This window comes from Andrena cerasifolii, chromosome 8 (assembly GCF_050908995.1).
Source record: "Andrena cerasifolii isolate SP2316 chromosome 8, iyAndCera1_principal, whole genome shotgun sequence".
NCBI lineage: Eukaryota > Metazoa > Arthropoda > Insecta > Hymenoptera > Andrenidae > Andrena > Andrena cerasifolii.
Genome location: NC_135125.1, coordinates 818909 through 837710, shown reverse-complemented (window position 1 = coordinate 837710; position 18802 = coordinate 818909). Strand labels below are relative to the sequence as shown.

The following is an 18802-nucleotide window of genomic DNA, read 5'->3' as shown; positions in this document are numbered from 1 at the left end:
CATCTGCCGCCTTCGGCGCCCAACACCCTGAGGGAATTGCTTTGCCCACCCCGCGATCTTTGATTTACAGTGTTTATTTGTTTAATAAAAGACGTTATTTGTTTGCCGAGTTTTGTTACAAACAAATCTGCATTACTAACCTGCAATTCAAAGTGAAGTGTAGATGTGATGATATGTGTTCGATGTCCTTTGTACTAAATATTTATCGAACATTGTAGACTTTACACCCCCACCGAAACACAAGTGCTAATTAAGAGATAAATATTTCATTTACATTTTGTGATTCAGACCAGAGATCGAAAAAGTTTTGGAACTTTTCAATAGGTTCCATTTAAAACATTAACCGCGGAACTTTTTTAAAAATGTTCTCACATTATAAGTTTCCAGGAGAACCGATGAAGTAAAAGTTCTCGAAAATAAAGGTTCTAGTTGGAATGGAACTTATAAAATATAAAAATAAAAAATTTTCTATAACACGAACAGATATTTTGTTCACCAATATTAAAAAACTTCTCAATCGTTGTAACAAATACTGAATACTATTCAATGGATAGGACTAAAACAATATTAAATAATTATTACAGTTAAATTGATATTCTGAATGTGTTATTTATATGTAATACTTACCTGCATAGATATTTTAGAATCTGTGTAATAAAAGTTCCATGGAAAGTTTTCATAAGATAAAGAAAAGTACTAAACTATTAGGTACTAGTTTTATGTAACAATATAATATCATATTCTTCATATGTTTATTTAATAAAAGGTATGAAAATCATAACATAAGTAATAAGTAAACCGATAATTAGGTAATGATTTCATAAGAAGTATTGAACAGAAAAGAGAACTTGTCAATAATAATACCTAAATAACATTTTTTATAACTTACATGAACCGAAATACATAGAAATTCTATAATATAATATATAATATTTATATTTCAATAATAGAATATATGAATATACATCTACGTATTATTATAATACACTTCGCAATAATTCAAGGATCACCTCTAGGAAGTAGGAAGCCGAAAAATAGGGGCAAGTTCACATGGTCATAACTCCGGCAAAAATAGTCGTATCGATATATTGACAAATGGTTTGAAAGCGTGGAATCCCTGCTTTTAGCTGTTTTTTCAGACTCTAGCTGTATTACTTTTCGACAAAGGTATAACGATATAAAGAGCACTTGGTCAATTTTACAGAAATTTCTTCAACTTGCGAAAGTACCGCGGGAAGTATGAAATTTTTTACACAAATTCCATTTACACCAATCGAAAGATGCCACTTTCCTGTGTAAAAAGAGAGCAATAAATTTCTTGTGCGATTTTTTTTGGCCGAGATATTCAATTTTGAAGCAAAAACCGTTTTTTTTTTTTTATTTTAGATGCTTCTAGCAGGCGAAAGAATTATCGTAGAGCGTTCATGTAAAAGCAATAGAAAGATCAGTCTTTAGGTGTTTGATCAGAAAATATGTTTAAAAATTGCAAAAAAACCAATGTCTTAAGCTCATTTTAAAGCGGACAGTCTCCCCATTCTTTTGAGTTCCACACGGAACGCGTTGCGATAATTTTTAAACCCCTGATATAAAACGGCCAATACCCTTCGCGTAGGGACCGGGGAACAGGCATTCCTTGCAGTTTCCACCTCTTCTTGTACCGAATCATCGCGCGTCCTTCTGTTTTGATATTCGAGCGCGTGTATAGACTCCAGCGAGAAGGAATCCCTTTGTAATTTGAAGGGAAAACGCAGGCGGGACCCCATGCGCGCAAACTGCTTGTTCGCCGGTCCCTACGCGAAGGGTATTGGCCATTTTATATCAGGTGTTTCTGAAAATATACTAGCAGTGGCTTGCTGATGTCGAGGACAAGAACCGTTTAAGGAAACCAAGCGCTGTGCAAATCATTTTTTACCCTTTCTTAAGGGGTCACCCTACATTGACGGCCTAAAAAGGAGCGCGATATTTGGGATTTTTTTAAGAGAAACCTACAAATTATATTAATTGAAAACTTTATGCCTATATTTGTACAAATTTAGGCAACATTTAAAAAAAAATTGAAAAAACGGTACCTAAAACTTTAAACGCGTTTTTCTCAAAACGATGTTTTTCAAATTTGTTAGCATGATAAAAAGAAACCAATCACCGGATTTACTTCAAACTTGGCATATATCTTTAGTAGATGTTCCATTCTCGCCGGTACTAAAACTAAGCCGGTTGTTGCGAAATTAGACTTTTGCGACTTAAAAAACAAGCGAATTTCTTTGCAGAAATCGATGTCCGTTTTAGAAACTGCCATTTTTATTTTAATTTTCAGCATTTCTCGTTTATTCTAGTTCGGGCGATAGCCACACTCATACAGATTACACAAATTTTTAAATTTTCTATTTCAGACATCTACAACGTCTGATTTTATGCTATCAGTGCGCATGTGCGTTTTGTAAGGCGCTCCATTTTAAGCTCTATAACTCCGGACATAACGCCTATTTTTGCATACAATTTTTTTTTCATATTCCCTAAAGATTGACAAATGAAGCCACAAAGCTGGATGTAAATAGGTATATTTAATTGTTTGGCTTTAAAAATTTGCGTTCACTTCCTACCGCTTGTAACGGCTCGCAGAGACTTGGCTGCCAGGCTCGGCGCGCGCTTCAGGATTTCCACACTTTCGGAAATCCACGCGCTACGCCGAACCCTTGGTTTCAAGTACCGTTTTCCTTTTCTACCTACCTTATCTGTCTCTAAAGCCGGGTCCAGACCTGAATGAGTATACGCTGAGCCGGCTGAGCGCGCACGAATATTTTGATGTGGACGGGTGAAACGGTAGCCAGGACCGCATGCTTCTACGTCAGAAAGGGTAAACGTGAACGCATATGCTAGTGTGGACTAGAGATCCCTATTTCACGTGTATTTAAATACACGTGTACCCGTGTACACGTGTCTTTTTACTACACGTACCATACCATGGTCTCTAGTGTGGACGTGTCATTCGTGGTGACTCGGCTCATGCAACCCGACTCGCGAATGCCGGCGAAGGCACATGGCCTGAGCCGACCACAGTGGTTCCAAAGTGACTTTTTGCGGACAAAATTCCGTATTTCCGTCAATTCTCAACCGATTTTTGATTTTTTCGGCTCATTTTGTAGGGGACTAAATTTTCTATAATATCAAATACCTGAATTGCAACCAAAGCGTGTTTTTTCTATTCTTTTTTCTGATAAAGTTGGATGAAAACTATAGTAGAACAATCTTTGGGGCTAATTTGATAAGATTTTGCTTATCTAAGTAGTTTTTTTTTACGTAAAATCTTCAATCGGCACTGGGCAATAGCGGAAACATAAAACAGGCGATCTCTTGACACGTCAGAATGGTCGAAATACAACTTTACAAGGGCTGAAAATTTGGAATGTCTACTGAGTTTACTACAACCAGAACCGTCTAAAATATCAATTCAATATATTATTCTAGAACCTAATAGCGTTCCGAAATATCGAAGAACGTCAAAACCGTGATTTATTTTTTTATGTTTTTATTATTGTTTATTAGTGAATAAAACTTTATCGAATCTTCCCGAACCACATTTTGGGCATTTGGAATGTGGGTAAGAATGTAATAAACAAATTAAAAAAAGAATTAGCTGCCACCATTTGCCACTGCGGTGTCAATCCGATTTTGTTTAATTGGCGATAGCGCTCGAAGAGCCTTTCTGTGGACAAAATTCCGTATCTCAGTGAATTCTCAACCGATTTTTATCTTTTTTTGCTCGTTTTGTCTGGGATTAAATTTGCTAAAATGTCACACAGTAGTTTTCCAAAATTTTCTTTAGGGATTCAAAAAAAAAACAACTGTATGTTTATTTAGCTAATCACACAATCTTTACGACTGCGGAGTGGGCTAAGCTAAGCACAGAAGTTGGCGAAGAAAGACACAATGGCACTTTCGACCCCTCCGCATGCGTCATTCGTGCGCGCTCAGTCTGCTTAGCGTATACGCATTCGTGGTGCTTTCTTGCGCGCCACACTTTTCCGAATGCGCCACGCAAGAGCGTGGGTGAAAACTCTGATCTGCATCACGCGCAATCAGAGGACCCTTTCTTCAAAACATCTTGCATATTACATCTCTTCATCATTTATCTTACATATGACATCATTTGCATACCTATGTATATTTATTGTACATCAATATTAGTTTTTATATTAACACAAGCAATGACATGGTAATTATTGCCGTCAATAGTAATAATTATGATCGTCACAACAGTGAATGTGTTAACTGCAATTTCATTTGCCATCGCATTGCCGGGGAAACATTTGGACATTTTTTAATGTACCCTTGTAAAATTTTACAGTCGTTATAACTGAGTCATAAACCATTTCCATAATTTGTAGCACCTTCAGGTCAACCAAATGTAGCTTCGTAAAAACAGAAGTTACAGTGTACCCTATAGTAACAGCATTTATGATATCCTCTATAATCCAGGTATATCGAGGAATTTGTATACTTTTCGCGAACTTATATCGCGATCGTGTCTTGCCAATCGTTTTGCAGATCGATAATATACATCGAACAGGTAGTACACAATACACCACTGCGGTTTATCGTGGAACAAAACATGTGGATGGAGTCGACGTAGAGATATGAGGCCGAACCCGCTGTCTCTATGTAGTGCGGAGTATAACCTTCTGGCGTCCACGTACTTTTGAGTGCCACGCGGCGGGTGCCGCGCCGGATCGCGCGCAAAAGTACGTGAAGCCGGATCGCCGCGCTCCTTCGCGCAGGCCAGAAGGTCGTACCCGTCACTACTTAGAGACAGCGAGTTCGGGCTCCCATTTCTACGTCGATTCCATATGCTTTTTACACGATCCACTACAGTGGTGTATTGTGTACTACCTGTTCGATGTATATCATCGATCTGCGAAACGATCGGCAAGCCAATATCGCGATATACGTTCGCGAAAAGTATACAAATTCCTCGATATACCTGGATTATAGAGGATATTATAAATGCTGTTACTGTAGGGTATACTGAAACATCTGTTTTTACGAAGCTATATTTGGTTGACCTGAAGGTGCTACAAATTATAGAAATGGTTTATGACTCAGTTATCACGAGTGTAAAATTTTACAAGGGTCCATTAAAAAATGTCAAAATGTTTCCCCGGCAATGCGTTGGCAAATGAAATTGCAGTTAACTCATTCACTGTTGTGACGATCATAATTATTACTATTGACGGCAATAATCACCATGTCATTGCTTGTTTTAATATAAAAACTAATATTAATAGACAATAAATACACGTAAAATAAATGATGAAGAGATGTAATGTGCAAGATATTTCGATTGCTCATGAGGCAGGTAAAATTTTTGATCCACGCTCTTGCGTGGCGCGTTCGAAAAGGTTGTGGCGCGCCAGAAAACACCACGGTCCTGCCTGCGCGCCAACCTCGACTCCAGAAGAGTTTACATAAGAGACAGATAAGGTAGTTGGAAAAGGAAAACGGTACTTGAAACCAAGGGATCGGCACGCGCTTCAGGATTTCCGCGCTGCCGGAAATCCTGGTGCGTGCGCCGAGCCTGGCAGGCAAGCCTCTGCGAGCCTCTACAAGCGGTAGGAAGTGAACGTGAATTTTTTAAAACCAACCAATTCAATATATTTATTTCCAGCTTTGTGGCTTCATTTGTCAATCTTTAGGGAATATGAAACAAAATTGCATGCAAAAATAGTGGTTATATCCAGAGTTATACAGCTTAAAATGGAGCGCCTTACAAAACTCATATGCGCACTGTTATCATAAAATCAGCCGTTGTAGTTATCTCAAATACAAAATTTAAAAATTATGAGGATTTAAAATTTACAACAGGAATATCAGCTTCTTCGCTATCCAAAATAATTCCTCAGACGTGCAAAGCACTGTATCATGTCCTGCGGACAGAGTTCTTAAGGGTAAGGGTTAATAATTAATAATACGTGTAGACTAACAATAGTAATTTATTAATGAAATGATGTATGTAGTATCGTTATTAACGGGCAAAGGCTAATCCACGATGGCGAATTCAAAGGAAAATTTGTGTATTGTAGGTATTTAAACTATTTTCAAATGATCTTTTTAAATAGTTGCAAAATAGCGACAGTTCTGTTTATCTGATACAAAACACCAAAAAGAGTTTTGTTCTTCAGGAAACTGCGCAGATAATGAACGTCGATGGGGAGGATAAAAACTACAAAATTAAAAAAATAACGGTAACTTTTACTGCGTTCCGAGGTTCATTAAAAAACAAAATTCTTTTTGGTATTTTGTTTCAGCTAAATAGAACAGCCGCTATGCTGCACACCACACAGCACCTTTTCAATCAGAGCTTTTCATAAAAAACTTCAGAAAAGTAAAAAAATTACGCCAAGTACATGAAAGCAAATAAATCACAAAAAATAGAAGATAATAATAATTATAAAATAAAAAAAGATGTGAAATCAAAATGAGCTGCACGTACATAAAGGTCTGGGTTAAATATTTTAATACGAATAAACATTTTATTCAAAATTTTTTCCTCTCGATTTTTTTTTTAAATATATTGTATTGTCATCCAAACTACGCAAGCCTGCAAAGCTTCAAGACAATTGGATTGGTGGAATTGGTTTAAATTGTTTTTTATCATTTAAATTAAAAAGAAATTCATCTATGTATATATTTGTAAAAACACGTTTATAACTTGGTTATAACTTGACGGTAAGCTGTGAAAATTTGGAGTAGATTACATAGTGAAGATAGCGATTGACGAACGAAATGTGTGTTAGTTCCGTTTTGGCTGAAGGTGTGCGTGTAACGCGTATACGTATTATGTTTGACGAAAAAATTCCTTGGAGAATCAGAATCAGAAGAAAAACCATATCGTAACTGACAGATCCATGAGACGATATTACGGTATCTCTGTTATGCGAGGACCGATTTTATTGAAATTGGTCTTATTCGAAAGCTTATATGCGGTTTACATATGAAAAATGCCTTTAAATTTAGAAAATATTGCAGGCGTGATGAGATATTAAGGAAATAAGTTTCAGGTTAGGTTGGAATGGCTCTGCGACGAGTAAAGGTACATGGTAGCGACAGTCGACATATACAGGGTGTCTTTCCTGTACTTGGTGTCGAGACGCTGCCGCGTCTCTAGAAATGCAACAAAATACACAGATTTTCATATGAATTCGCGCTCGTATCTATAAAACCCTAATAACTCCTACTATGATTTTTTTGAAGATTCGACGCATGTTCATTCTGTGTGTAATAATTATCATTATTGAAGTTCGTCGTTTCCCGGATCGGCACAGCATAGAGCTTGCACTCGTTATCACACAAATCGGTGTGAGGTTTAATGTTTTCAATATCCCCCTTCTCAAAGCGGCTGTTATTATACTGTCCGCATATATGGCCTGCTGCGGATCCATTCTTTCCAATTGTTTGGCAACTTTGATGCCTGAGGCTTCGTACTCCGAGATCTCGATTCTGGTGGTGGGGTTGTTCAATGCGACAGCGCAAGTTTTTAAAACTTCTATCACGCCATCATTCTTCTTTTTTCTTGGCGCAGCGATTTGATTTCGCCAGCCGCCCGTTTATTCGTGCTTGCACAGGGTTGCACTTCTTCGTCCTTCACAAAATAAACACAAATAATTTAATAAAATAAGAAATAACAAAGGAATTAAATTTTATTTATTTTTGTATTGTATTTTGTTTTGTCATAATTCCCGAATACCAAGGACGAATGGAAAACAATAGCGGCAGGGTTTCATAACAAATAGGATTTCGTCAACTACGGAGGTGCTATGGATGGAAAACACATCCGAATTGTTCCACCACCGGATTCCGGGGCTTTTTATAATAATTACAAAAATTACTATAGTATCTTACTAGTGGCGTTAATCGATTTTAATTAAGAATTTATTTTTGTCGACGTCGGGCAAAATGGAAGGATATCGGATGGTGGTTTTCTCGAACATACGGAATTTATGAGACGTTTAAATAAAGGGCAGTTGAATTTACCGAATAATACTGAAAGAGTAAACAATTTAAACTTCGCCTTTTTAGGCGATGAAGCGTTTGCTTTAACTAACAATTTTTTAAAGCCTTATGGGCAAAGGGAACTGGGCCACGATACAAGCATATATAATTATAGATTATCGCGAGCTAGGAACGTAGTCGAAAATACATTCGGTAAATTATCCCCGCGATTTCGAGTCTCACATACAGCAATCAATATGAAGGTGGAAAATATATCCTATGTCGTATTGGCTACTTGCGTTCTCCATAATATCTTACGGAGATGGAGTGCAGCATATATAACGAACAACAAGAGTATGCAGGAGGGGAATTGTTAAAACGATGCTGTACAGATGGATAATTTGCAACCCGTTAATCATAGGAATATAAATAACTCTGCGAAACAAAATAGGGACCGTTACAAAGAGTAATTTTTAGGAGAAGGAAGTGTTCCGTGGCAGGAAGATATGTTGAATGTGTATAGAGCGTAAGTATTTGATGTATTAAGGGGTTAGGCCACCTTGAACGAAGCGAAATTGCAGTTAGTTTCAGCATTTTTTTAGGAAGATAATGAAATAAACAGAAAATTTAATATCAAGACTGTTATTATACAACTCTCGCCGGAAATAATACGATTTTTTTTCCTACAAAATGGCAACGGCACACAGTGGTCCGAATAGGGGTAGTAGAGGACATTCGACCGAAAAATGCACTTTCCCCTATCGAAATCTAATGAATGTATACTACTTCCTAAATGTCCATCAGTCTCGAAACTGAAAATATTATTTAAATTTAATAAAAATTGTAATTAGGACGAACGCTTAAAGTTGGACATTTTAAAGATAGCATTTTTCGACAGAAAAAAACTGCTTCCTTCTTAGAGATGCCCTGACGACCCTGTTTAATATTATCTCTCCATTATTTTTCTAGAATGAAGATCATTCTTTTGCGTTAACAATTAACACCGTTAACTAAAAAATTACTGGTCATAATCTATTAACAAAGTGAGGCTCAATGAAATAAAGAAAATTTTCAAAGTTCTTTACAATTAACAAGGAATATCTCTCAAGTTCCATCGAATTCCACGTTCTAACCAATTGAAATATGTTCAGCACACCTTCCCCTACAGAATCATGCAAAAATCATTTCTCCCTTCAGTCCACTCTTCCAATTATTACTGTTTGAAGCCGTCAGTAACGCGGCTCGCCGCGCGTTTTCCGTATATGCGTTCGTATCCATCGCCGAAACTCCGCGAGGAGTGTCAAGCTAAGGAGTTCTATGGAATTGTTTAGATTATAGGCACGTCATATGTTTATGCTATGGTGTAGATAAGTATTCAACCAATTAAATATATATATATATATTTATCTATACTTTATTCAGTTAAGTTTAAGTTTAAGCTTAAATTTAAGTTACAGTATTTTGTTCTTCATTGATATAACATTTCATTTCACTTCCATTTGGTAAGTACGAAAACACTTAAAGATTTATTACATGAATTATTTTCTATATATAGGTATTCAATATATCGTTCTTTGCTATCTAGATATTATTTATTTCGTGATAATGGAAGGTTTTCATACACATCAAGATTTATTCTTGATATTAAGAAATTCCAGTAAAGATATGTGTGATTACATATTTTTATATGAGAAAATATGTGAACAAAATCATTTTTCTCCCGGAAATCCAAAAAATTGAAAATGATTTTGAAAACATTTGCTTTCAAATTAAAACAAAAGTGGGTAAAAGCCAGATACACAGAAAGCAAATTTCTGAAATCTAGTAATGAATGGTTGCAGAAAGATTTGGTGTATCCTAATACAATATTAGCAGAAATTCCGTCGACAAGTGCCGTAGTTAGACCGCAGACATCCAGGGCTGTTACTTACGAGGGAAGGAAATTATTCTCGCAATGTGGCACTCGCCAAAAAAGACGAAGAGCCCGGTCTCTAGTCACCAATTTTTCATTGGAGGAATTAAGTCCTGCAACTAAGATGAGTTTGCGTAGCCATGGTATGCATCGAAAGGCATACTTCCTTAAGTATTTGCAGTCTAATGAGTCTACTAGAAGCGTTGCAAATTTTGTTAAAAAATATGGCACATTAAATAAAAAAAGAGGGTTTACAGCAGAAAAGGCTTTGAGTATCTTTATTATGGCAGATCTATCAAAATTTCAATATATTAAAATTCGAAATGAATCGATAAAATTCAATAATAATCCATGGCCTTCGTATCATATATTATTAGCAGAAAAAAAACTCTTATTCACCAAATTATAGATTTGGTATTAATATGCAAATACAGTTGCGATGGAGCTTCTGGGCAACAAAGATATAAGTAAGTTCAGCATGGAAATTCCAACATAAATGATGACAGCGTTTTTATTTCAAGCTTACAAGGGAACACCGCGAACCCGGGCTCACCGATTAGACCGCAACTTTGTGGGTTTTTAGAGTGACTCAAAACAAGAACAACGGTGTGTTTCATTTGTGCCCTATCGCCTTTTAAGGGGGTGAAAACTAACCTCAAAGTCAAATTGCCACTTCCACTTTTTCACGTATAACTTTCAAAGTACAACAGACAGAAAAAAACGTTTCAAACAAAAGTTTAATGGCGTAATAAGCGCTACAAAATAACGGTAACAAAATTTTTGAAAAAAATTTTTTTCTTAAAAAAAAAATTTTACCTCGCGTTATTTTTAACAATTCTTCCATTTATATAATAACTAAAAATATAGGGTGTTTTTTGTGAATTTAACCGTGTATATGAATTGTATAATGCACTATCGGCTTATGGAGTTACGCGATGGCAAGTAGTACACGGTTCGCACGGTTGCGTGCTCACAACACATAGTAAGTTGCATAATAAGACTCGTTCTATTTGCTGCAGGCCTTGATGGTGCCAAATATGATAACATAAAAATATCAAAATGTAAAGTATTATATCAAAATTATTCGATTATGTTTTGTCTATAATATCTATGATGTTTTATGTTTGTGCATACTATGCTGCAATCACATACGTTGCACTGTACTGTATCAGACATGTATATAAATATTCATTTAATGACTATTCTTAACAAGTTATTTCTTAATCCTACGGTTAAAAATACGTGTATACATATATGCATTTCATTCCACATAGTTTTCACAGGCATGATGCTCATCAAAAAAATGTTCTATGCATAGATATTTTTTACACCAAGCACATCTTATAATAGCAGGCTTATTATACAGATGACAGCGTGGCAAGGTATATGCTTCAAGAAAATTGAAAGAAAAGTCTACTGGATTTTCAAACCGCGATGGTCTTTGTTCAAGCTATCCACTTTTATACCAAGCGTATTTAAATAATTCCTGAAATCTCGGAGAAGACAATTGAATATGTGTGAGCGATTGCAATTTGATGATATTATTTCGCAAATGTAAATTTACGTCAAGATTGTATAGTAAGACGCGGTCTGAAAAAGTTCTTACAAAATTTTTCCATATCCGAAAACCAAAAACGTCCAGCGGTTGTATCAGACCTGTTGTTCCTTTCGGTATGGTTAACGCAATAACTTGTTTGTTGGCCGGAATATTTTGTTGAAAAGTAGGACAGTGGCCGCTCCATGAATCAAGCAACAGGACACTTTGAGATCCAATCTTCGGTAAAAAAGACTTCTGTTAACCAAATGTTAAAATGGTACGATGTCAACTTCCCAGATTTCGACGCAGTCAAGAGCACATTAGCCGGTCTGAATAAAGTTTTTTTCCACCCTGGGACCAAATTCTCCGGTAGTTTCTTTTAACACCATAAACAGGGGTGACAGTAACTGACCGCTCGCAGAAATCGTACGGAGAATCGTATAACTATGTGTGATTGAGGATACTGATTTCACGGATGCTTCTATAGTCTTTCCACCATGGTGTGTCAACGTACGACCGGAATGGATTTCTAAATTAAATTCACTCACATCTGCGTTGTATACATTACTTGGATTGTGTGTAGCAATGTGTGGTTTTACCTGATTTACGAATTCGGAAGAAGTTAAATGTAAATGTTGCTTGTCTTGCTGTGCGGAACGGCTGACGAATTTTGTAACTTTTCTCGAAACGATGTTGTGCACTTTTTTGAAATTCATGACCCAGGTATGGTCAGCTTTGAATGTGGGAAGATTGACCTCTTCTTTTGCTTCTAGCGCCCATTTTCTTATATCAATGTCATGTATCAATGAGCCCTGATCGATAGCAGTTTGAAATTTGTCCAACACATTTTGCACGATAGATAACAGCTGTTCTCTGCGTGTACCGCCATTCGCCAACGCTGCTTCCCAGCGATACAATTGTTGAACTGATTTAACTTTCTTGAATTGATGTTGCACACTGCCGAGAGATTTTCTATCTTTTGAGCCGCTTCTCCAAAACTCAACAGCTCGAATTTTATAATTTAAATCTACGTTACCACTTTCCCCTGGGACATACACATCATCAAATTCATTGATAGTAAATTCTTCGTCTTCCTGGATATTATCGTCTTGAACAAACTCACATTCTTGGGGCCGCGCTATATCTTCAAATTCTAGGGTTGTAACATAGTCGGTTGTGAATGAAACGTCATTCTTACTATCAACTATTATGGTATGTATAATTTCTGATAATTCGACTTCCCTATGATTAATAGGAGACGGCGGTATTCTAGATACATGTAGAGCAGTTACCAGTAAATTAATTACATTCGCCGGATTTATGTACACCAATTTATCGATAACTTGTACTGCTTGCAGTTAAAAGAATGCCAGTGACAACGAGTATGAAGTAGAGCTGCGAAAACTTGGTACTTATAATGAGGCAGAAAGATAAGGATACAAGGATGTCTCATTCAAGATAAGTTTGTTTCTTCAAAAACGGCATGACTAGTTAATCTTATGCATTAATAACGGAAACTTTACAAACAGTCATGCGAAATTATCAATAATTAACCATACACTTGAAAACACCTCGTGCTAAATGTACCCCGTGCAAAACAAATATGATAATTGTATCAACATTTTTATCAAATGATTAAATATACCTTCTACAAACAAATATGTATACCACTGAAAATAGCTCGATAAGCTTCTTTATTTTATAAGTAATAAATTCAGAGTTGGGCAAAATGTAATCTAATTACTTCTTACAAATTACGATTAAACTGTAATTGTGTGGTTGATTAAACATTATTTTCTGTAATCGTTAATTTAGGTAGTTCACCATTTGGTTTCCTCAAATACCTAAATGAACGATTACAAAAAATAATGTGTAATCAACTACACAATTACAGTTTAATCGTAATTTGTAAGATGTAATTAAATTACATTTTGCCCAACTCTGAATAAATTATACATAATACACTTTAGCATCTTTGAATATTATCACATTTGTCACCACCATGTATTAAGGCCTGCAGCACATAGAACGAGTCTTGTTATGCAACTTACTATGTGCTGTGAGCGCGCAACCGTGCGAACCGTGTACTTGCCATCGCGTAACTCCATAAGCCGATAGTGCATTATACAATTCATATACACGGTTAAATTCACAAAAAAAACACCCTATATTTTTAGTTATTATATAAATGGAAGAATTGTTAAAAATAACGCGAGGTAAAATTTTTTTTTTAAGAAAAATTTTTTTTTCAAAAATTTTGTTACCGTTATTTTGTAGCGCTTATTGCGCCATTAAACTTTTGTTTGAAACATTTTTTTCTGTCTGTTGTACTTTGAAAGTTATACGTGAAAAAGGGGAAGTGGCAATTTGACTTTGAGGTTAGTTTTCACCCCCTTAAAGGGCGATAGGGCACAAATGAAACACATCGTTGTTCTTGTTTTGAGTCACTCTAAAAACCCACAAAGTTGCGTTCCAATCGGTGAGTCCGGGTTCGCGGTGTTCCCTTGTTAGTGCCTATAAGGCTACAAAACCCAGACCTATCGGATTTTCTTTTGTTAAACAAAGTAATGAAATTATAGATACAGAAATAAATCAAGTCAGAAGCGAAATAAAAAATTTAAAATCAATAAAAATAAACAACGTGCAAATTGAATATAGCATGGCACTGACCATGGTGGATAATAAAATTTGTAATACCATTACGAGCACTTCATCTGCAACGCGATGCTATATTTGTCAGGCAACATCGACAGAAATGAATAATTTAGATCTTGTAAATTCCAAAACGTGTAACGATACAAATTATTCTTTTGGCATATCTTCATTGCACGCGTGGATTCGATGCTTAGAATTTGTATTGCATGTAGCATATAATTTGCCATTCAAAAAATGGAATGCAAATACAGATACTATGAAGGAGATAAAAAAGCAAAGGAAGGAACAGATACAAGAAGAATTTAAGGAAAAGATGGGCCTATACAGGGTGTCCCACTAAGGAATGGACAGCGCGATATCTCTTAAAGTATTGTCGATAAAAATATAAAAAAAATAGGGAATTGCATGGTTCGAGGGGGGCCATTTATTAGCGCGAACGAATTTTGTTTTCGATTATTATTTTAAAAGATACGATGGTCAAGTTCGGTTTTTCAAATGGGACTATTTTTTTTGAAGACCTGAGTTGATAGTGCGTTCCAAGACAAATTCAATAAGCTTTAATGTATACACTTTATTTCCACTGGTTTTTAAGATATTGCGCTTGCAAAATTACTGATTTTCACTGGAAGAAAACCCTCTGGAATAGGAAGGACCGGGGTCGGTCTTACTGGCGCTACGGGTGGCATTGCCTGTTGAAATGGATACTTACCTGCCAAAGGTCTACGACAGGGTTCGCAGGCCCAAAAGCTGGACAATTCTTTTCCGTCAGAAATGCTACTTAGGTAGGTACATCTGCGGTATCGAGAAGCGCATCGTTACTTTTATTTCGCACTTGCTTCTACGCTCGGATGGCCGGTTCTTTTGGGAGGATCTCAAATCAGGACGCTTCGCCTTCTTCAAAAGGCTGTCATTTTAACATTTTTTTATATTTATTAATAAATTTACTACCACCGATAGCCACATTCATATAGATTAAGAATCTCTTATCTTTTGTGTGTTTCGGATAAACCTTACAGTACTTTTCGTCAATGCCAGGACCACCCGATTATTTTTCAACGCTCTTTTTGTATCTGCCATGTTTTTTTCACTGTCATACAAAAACTCAGAACAATAGTTCAAGATACAATAACACCGCCTGCCAAAGTTCAAATTAATTTGACGAACCGTTTTTGTAGAAAAAATTCACAATGAATTACCTATTTTTTGGCCCAACAAGGCGCAAACCCCCTTTAACACGTAAACATTGGATCGTCCCTCCGCAGCTGAAATTCTGTGTGGAGGTGGTTGTGGCAAAATCTAATTGATCAACGTGTGACAGAAAGTACCTGGTCTAGGCCATCAATAAAAATTAAAAAGCCCATCGGTGAAGGCATCGCGGAGAGTCCCAGGATTATGGCAATTGGAATTGGCGACCGAGGTGTTCGCCAGGCGCAGGGAATAAACTTAAATACCCTAAGTCTCCACAGTCATGGTTAAAGGTAATAAATATGTAGTCGTTCGAGCAGGGTAAAATAGAATATCTTTTTTTCAGCCATTAATAAACTAATTTGAGTTTCATTATAAGTGTGTGGAAACACGCGTGGTTACATTGCACACCTTGCAATCAATTCGCCGCGTTCATCAGCAATCCACTGCTAATATATTTTTATAAACAATTGATCTACATATACAGCTCCAACCACGCGCTGTTGTACTAAAAAATCACACGTGGTTACTCGCGATAACTGCCAAAACACTTGGAGGAGGCACACGAGGACAGAAGGGGTAGTTTGCGTGTGGTCTCGCCTGCGCCATCCTCTTTTCAATTTACACGCGGATCCCTTATCCCTCGAGTATATGTATACACGCGCTCGCATATCAAAACAGAAGTACCCGGGACGTATTTGGTGCAAGAAAAGATGGGCCATAGGGAGAAGACATTACTATGAAGATGTGTAAACTTTGCGTCTGCAAGGAATGCAGATCCGTTTGGTCCTAATTAATCTCTTTCCTATGGGCTACCTTCCGTCGCAGCGCGCATGTCCAGCGAGCTTTTGTTATGATATTCTAACGCGTATAAACTCGAGAGATAAGGGATCCGTGTTCAATTTTAAAGGAGGGCGATGCAGACGGAACCACGCGCGGACAGCGGACTACCCCTTTTCGTCCTGTGTCTCTCCACGATGCGTATTGATGATGGACTTGGTGGGTAATACTTCTTAATTGCTATATTGGTGGCATCTTTCCCACGTGCGTCGGGACAAAAGGGGATTCAGAGCCAGGCGAAAATTCATTCGTTCTTTACGATCGATAATTTATTATTTTTCCAAGAACGTTTCGACAACATCTGTTTGCCAAATTTGTGAAGGCCAAGAAAAAAACGCGGTGACATCGTTCAGTCTGAGTTAATCCGTATATTGCTCTGTCGGTGGGTAGTGCGTACGATGACTTTGGATGCGCAGGTACCGTCGTCAACCGCCAACTCGCGGGACAAAACGGCCATAAACCGCGACCCTAGCGAGACTCTGACCAATCAATCTGGCTAGTTTTGGTAAGCAGATATCTAGTTTAAAACCTCTACGGTATCGAGGGGGAGAGGAGGGCCCCTCCTACACTGTCGATCTCACAGAGGGAAGGTCCCTCCTCTCGAAGGAAAATTTGGTCAATCAGTAAGGTTCTTTGCTCGTTCTGGTCATTGTTCGGACCACGGAATCCGAGCAGCCTTCATAAAACAAAGTTTTCACAATTATTTTGATAAAAGTACGGATCACAAAGTCTACATCGATCTAATCATGGTTTTGGATAAGTTACACTCTCGTCGGTCTCCAAGGTGAGCCAGGAATCATTGGGGTCACTTCCATATCGATACGATAAGAGAGTGTGGTAAAAAAATGCCTACTCCTTTTATGATTTGTATTGCTTGTGTAAAAGTACTCCGATTTGTATCACATTTCATATGATTTTAATTGGGAGAACGCCAGGAATCCATTGGTGTCACTTTCATATCGATACGATAAAGAATAAAGAATTTCTTAATACGCTGTAATGAATATTTCACTCCCGACTATGGGTCGGCGACCTCCATTCGCTGTGGTCAGCCGAGGGTTCATACCTGTTTCAGACTGTATTCTTTATTCTTTATCGTATCGATATGGAAGTGATGCCGATGGATTCCTAATGTTTTTCAAATGAAAAGTATAACAAATTTCATGTAAATCGGACAATTTTTAACGAAGCTGGCGAGTACTTTGGGTATCGAACTGTTTAAAATTCATGAGAAAAGACTGGTATCACGGAGACAAGACACAGGAAGAAAATTGGTAGTCCGCTGACCGTGCGTTGTTTTGCCTGCGCCGTCCTGCCTTCAAATTAAAGACGGATCCCTTTTCGCACGAGTATAAACACGCTTTGGAATATGAAAACAAAAACTAGCTCCACGTATGCGCTGCGAGAGAAGGTAAGCCGTAGGACGGAGATTGTATTATGATCAATCGTACCTGTAAGGATGCAGACGCGAAGTTTCCACCTCTTCATAGTAATATTTCCTTCCTATGGGGAACCTTTTCTTGCACCCAATCGTTGCGCGTCCTTCTGTTTTTATATTCGGGCGCGTGTATATACTCGTGCCATAAGGGATCTGTCTGTAATTTAAAGGGAGGACGGCGCAGGCGGGACCCCAAGCGCGCAAACTACCTGTTCCCGGGTCCCTACGCGAAGTATATTGGCCCTCGTCGCGAGTAAACGCGTGTAATTTTTTAGTACAACAACGCGTGGGTGAAATTGTATAGATCTATAGATTAAGAGGTTGTTTTACATCAGGTGTTTATGAAAATATACTAGCAGCGGCTTACTGATGAACGCGGCGGATTGATTGCAAGGTATTCAGGGGAACCACGTGTATTTCTATAAAACTGAATTTAGTTTATCAATGTCTGAAAACAAGATATTCTAATTACCCCGCTCCTACGCCTACATATTCATATTTTTCAAGAATGACTCTTAAGACTCGGTATATTTAAGGTTATATCCTCCGCCTGGCGAACACTTGGCAATTTTAATTGCAATACTCCTGGGACTCTCCGCAATGCCGTCACTGATGGGCTTCAGCCCGCGACGTCTTTATTGCTGGACTAAACCTTGAGAATCCCAAGACAGTGGTCAAATAAGGAAATAACTCGCGGAGCTTTCACATCTGGCCGCCAAACGTAAACTAAAGACGTATTTACAACCCTTGATTTTTATTTTCCGACCGCTGTTCGGGAAGAAGGACGAAAGCGTTTTACATGTCCTCCTGGGCTCAAATCAGCCCCTTTTGTCACGCCTTAACCAATTATATTTTGCTATAACCACCTCCACTCGGAATTTGACCTACGGAGGGAGGAACCAATGCTTACGTTTTAAGTGAAAACACGAAGAAAAGGCAGAATCAAACGAAAATTCGAGGTGTCAATACGTGATTGTATACTTCGACTACTTTAGTGGGTGATTTGTGAAAATTATGTCAGACGATTCAAAGTGGAGTCACAGCGGAGTGACAGAGCTCCTTACTATGTATAGAAGAATGCCTGCTCTGTGGAAAGTGAAAACATATGATTACTTAAATCGTAATTTACGCAAAAAGTGTTATGACGAACTCATTGCGTATTGCAAGCCAATATTTCCTCAAGCTGACAGGGATTTTGTTACTAAAAAAATTCGAAAGCTCCGTGGGTCATTCAGGAAAGAATTCCGAA

The 18802-nt window shown here is 37.5% G+C and overlaps 1 protein-coding gene and 1 long non-coding RNA gene across 2 annotated transcripts in view; one reads left to right on the top strand and one right to left on the bottom strand.

Moving 5' to 3' along the window:
- The window catches only part of LOC143372293 (uncharacterized), a 101973-nt gene that overhangs the window by 42720 nt on the left and 40451 nt on the right, over nt 1–18802 (top strand). The gene's annotated exons all lie outside the window — the stretch shown is intronic.
- Nucleotides 10613–17603, bottom strand: LOC143372395 (uncharacterized). Its single transcript, XM_076818545.1, has 3 exons — nt 17567–17603; nt 12035–12786; nt 10613–11672 (listed from the first exon to the last, which is right to left on the bottom strand). Exons 1-3 carry the CDS (start codon nt 17601–17603, stop codon nt 11349–11351), a joined length of 1113 nt encoding a protein of 370 aa, XP_076674660.1. The 3' UTR covers nt 10613–11348.